The 4247-nt window shown below is 40.6% G+C and overlaps 1 protein-coding gene across 2 annotated transcripts in view; it reads right to left on the bottom strand.

Annotated features, from left to right (window-relative positions):
• Positions 1-1200: 1200 nt before the first annotated feature.
• lnx1 (ligand of numb-protein X 1) overlaps positions 1201-4247 on the bottom strand; it is a 35447-nt gene continuing 32400 nt past the window's right edge. For both annotated transcript variants that reach the window (XM_085347567.1, XM_085347568.1), the window contains exons 7-10: positions 3507-3684; positions 2173-2419; positions 1442-1600; positions 1201-1336 (exon numbers count right to left, since the gene is read on the bottom strand). In XM_085347567.1, the coding sequence (XP_085203693.1) occupies positions 1201-1336; positions 1442-1600; positions 2173-2419; positions 3507-3684 (720 nt within the window). The remainder of the gene's footprint in view (positions 1337-1441; positions 1601-2172; positions 2420-3506; positions 3685-4247) is intronic.

The following is a 4247-nucleotide window of genomic DNA, read 5'->3' as shown; positions in this document are numbered from 1 at the left end:
TTCTCTCCTAACAAAAAAGGAAATTAAAATCTGACTGACTTTCAGTCTCCCAGCCTGATTAACAGAGAACTGCCCTATGGCCTCTTACATTATATTGTTTCGGAAAATTAATTAATAGATAACATCATTCACAAATTAATATTTTCAGTAGTAATAATTCATTTAAATTAATAATTTTATTTGAAAAACTAAGGATAATTTCATGAATGTTTAGTACACTATGCTTTCATTGTTTCTTTTTCTGTTGATTTTCTTCAGATGAAGGGAATGTGTACATGTAGCTTTGTGAATCCCAGGGTGATATGCTTTTAATCATCTTTGTCACAGCAACCAATTTTTCAAATGATTTTATTGATCAGTTAACCAAATGTACCATCAGATATACTACACAGGCCGAAGCGTGACAGATAGAACTGCAGTAGATGGGCCTCAGCCCTTCCACTGATACACAGAAACCAAGTCATTTTTTTTCTTAAATGTAAGAAAATTAGTAAGGCCTCCACACTGTTATCTAATTAAATATCTTTTAACATGTTATGAACACATTAATCCTTTATTTTTTCATATATTTTCTTTGCCAGTGGTTTGATAGTTTAGCCATAGCTTCTGACATAACATAAAAAACCTCACAGACTACTACTTGGCAACGTGTCTTCAGATCAACAGATGAAGATGACAACCACTGTCAGTACAAACAGAATAAAGCCTACATTAAAAGGCCATACAACAAACAAACAAAATAAACATATTACAAGTGCTTGGATCTTTTTTAGACACCCAACAGTTACAGTAGAGAAATGTGAGTCCAACTTAACGCATATCCTAACATATAACTACTGGAATTGGCAACATGTTGTGTCTCCTGTCGGTACTCCCACTCGATGCCAGAGAATGATCATGTCCTCTAAACTGATAACACCCAACATCTTAGTTAAAAGTGTCTCAAGCCTGGATCCTCCCAGTTCAGCATTTTCTGAGGGGCACGTTAACCTCTGGTAAAAATCCAGTCTTATGTCTGTCCCCCTCCAAACTCCTGCCGAAGTCACGGCTGTCCATCAGACGTGAGGTATCCAAACAGCTACACGACTATTCTAAGCTTCTCCCTCACAGCAAAATTAGGTAGTCAGCCAGACTAAAGCTCTGCCTTTGACATTCCTTGGTCACTGCCACCGAAACAGTGCTGGATGGCTTAAAGCACTGCTACAGCAGGCTACCAGGCCAGGACACTATGGTCAGGGTGATTCTGCCACGGAGCTCCTTCAGAAGGCGAACCAGTGCTGTGTGTGTCATCCCCCAAGTACTCTTTCCATTCACCTCAAGCAGGATGTCCCCACACCTACACAGACAGAGAAATGGGAATTGAAAATGATCTTCTTTGACTTCTAAAACATTTTGCCCATGGGCAATTGTGGAAAAAAAGTGATATCCAACGAGCAGATACCTTATCCTGCCATCATTGTAAGCTGGTGTCCCCTCCACAATCGAGCGGATGAAAAAGGATTGATTGCAGTTGACCTCTTCCTGACCTCCAACAATACTGAAGCCCAGGCTGCCCGAAGTGCTCCGCCGCAGGACGATGTCTTTGCAGCAGTAGAGATGCCTGCATGAGCCAAGAGGGAGATTAATCACACTAATCTCTCAACGGCATCTTTAGATTACACATACTGTGCATCTATACTGAGCATGTGTGCTGTAGATAGAGTGCTGAAATGAGCCCCACTCTAAAGAGAAAGGCCTGGCTAACCTTTGAATGCAGGTGTGATTTGGACTTTGTATCAGTAGTGCACCAAATCACAGTCCAAAGCTAAATTTTCACTGTGACTTAGTGCTTGGTTTCTTTGCATCTCTGTTTCATCATACTTTATAAAACTAGGAGCAGCAGTTGTTTGTCGTTATCAGTACACAGCTGTCTTTCTAACACACCTTCTAAATTCATATGCTAAGAACATAGAGAAAGTTTAACTGATATCTTAGTGGTAAATATTTAAGCTGAAAGGTTAGTTTTAAAAGTATAATGAGCATTCCTTTCCCAGCTGGCTTTGTCAAAATTTCAGTTGGCACCAGCTGGCAGAGGTCACAAGGACCGGTGTGAGGGGTTTAATTTATACTGGCCTCAGAAAAAGCATACAATTGTACATGGAGATGATGCAAAGGCAGCAGTGGGTACTCTACCTGGGTAGCTGCAGCCATGACACCCACAGTGGGGAGTAATCGTCATTAGGCACCGGGCTCTTGATGCTGTCTGTAGGTGATGGCGTAAGACAAGGTGGCAATGTGCAATCTTGCACAAAGTCCTCTGGAGGACGCATCTCCAAAACCTTGAGCACAACAGGAGAGGAGGTGTTCTTCAAATTGGCCACGGCCTCACCTCGTGTTACCCCTGTCAAATCCATGCCATTCACATTTAACAAAATGTCACCTGCAGGGGAAGATATAGACAGCACAACTCAAGCTCTGCCTGGGGCTGATACCCTCATAACAGCTTAAAACAAGACGTGGGACACATCATCTGCCTATTTAATATTCATCAACCTCCACGCTAGAAGACAAAGAGATGGAAACTAAGCACCACCTGTGCTTTAAAAAGCCTCCTAGTGATGAAAGTGGTGCAAAGATAAATTGATAATCGCAGAGTCCATCTTGCTAGTAAGCAGCTCAAAGGACACATTTGCCCTGTGAGGATATGCAAATACAAATTAACACTCCATTACAAAACGCAAACATGTTTCATAACCGTACAAAAGGAGACAGCTGCTGCTGCTGCTCTGTCCCTTATGAATACAATAATGTGCACCTTGAACCATGAATAGGACAACAGACTCAATTTACTTCTATTTTTATTAAGCCTTCATACTGTACTTCTTATCACCCATCTCAGCATTTCTCTCAATCCTCTCATAACCAGAGTTTAAGGCATTGAGATTGAGAGTAATGAAAGGCCTAATATGGTTCTATTTTAAGGTGAATATGCAGGAATCAGCATTTGGGGCTAAAAATCTTCCACTCTCCCTGCCTTCAGTAGCATTACAGGATTTTAAGGCTGCTGCTCTTCCATACAGCTATTGTGTGTCTCTTCATGTTTTGCTGGTTCGGTCTTGACGAATTTCATGTAGCAAAATAATTAGATACTTGACAAATTCTCTTCTGCATTGCAATTGGAGTACAAGTCTCGAGCACTGCTATGCTAATGTTTGTTTGTGTTTTTGTTTAAATCTCTTAGAGCCAATTTGCGGAGCACTGAACCACAGCAGCACCAGAGTTTTCTGTTGCATGAATAACCTTCATAATGAAACATGAGCCTTAAATGTTCATCAATCACCCCATCTGTTCGTTACAAGTATTCATCACCAAACCCACATAAATACTGACAGAATTTTTATGCAATGAAACTCATGCTTAATCCACTATATGAGTAATTATTTGCACAGATTACAGACATCACATTTCTTCTGAAATACATGAGTAATATTCTAATGATTACATAATTAGATGACAACTCATTTTACCTTTGCGTATGGAGCCCTCTTGTCCCACCACTCCATCAGGGTCCACATTTGTAACGTAGATGGGGAGGTCCCACCCTCGGCTGGACATGCCGCCCGCCACTGTCATACCCAGAGAGTCATGCGGCTCCTTATTTAGACTTACTGTCTTCTCATAACATGCAGGCTTTTGACAAGAGTCCTTTACAGGAGACAGAAAGCAGACAGACAAATAGTTGAAGTAAAGAGTTTTTTGTAAAGTGACTGATTTTAAAAACAACCAAGGTTGTTTTTTATTCCTTCCCCTAATATCCCGTTTTCTTTTCCAACTGTGATGTTAATGGACATACCACACATTCAGAACTGATGCTGTCACTGTGGTGTTTTGAGTGTCCGCATGCACCGTCACTCCAAACATAATAATGACTTACACCAAGGGCATCTTAAATAAATTATATAATGTAATTAGATTTAGATGTAGTGCATTTGCATAATAATGAGGAGCGTTTTCTGTGAGACTTGCAATAATGGTAGAAGTCACATGAATGCCACCCATGCTGGGTTATGGGAACAAGAGCCCAATAACATAGACACAGTTAAAAGCTGATTGATGAATGACCTCGTCAGCATAATTGGTTAATGTATAATATATGGTGGTTATTATGGTAGAACATTAGGCAGCTCAAGTGCCTCCTCAGTCTTTGTCCATGTTGAATGCAGAGATTCATACACAGAGTCGTGATGTGTTATTTGATGTTTTGAACG

Source organism: Diplotaxodon limnothrissa, linkage group LG23 (genome assembly GCF_057381915.1).
Source record: "Diplotaxodon limnothrissa isolate DT_005_m linkage group LG23, D_limnothrissa_male_GT1.1, whole genome shotgun sequence".
NCBI lineage: Eukaryota > Metazoa > Chordata > Actinopteri > Cichliformes > Cichlidae > Diplotaxodon > Diplotaxodon limnothrissa.
Note: the sequence above shows the minus strand (reverse complement) of the source record. Positions and strands in the feature narration are given on the sequence as shown.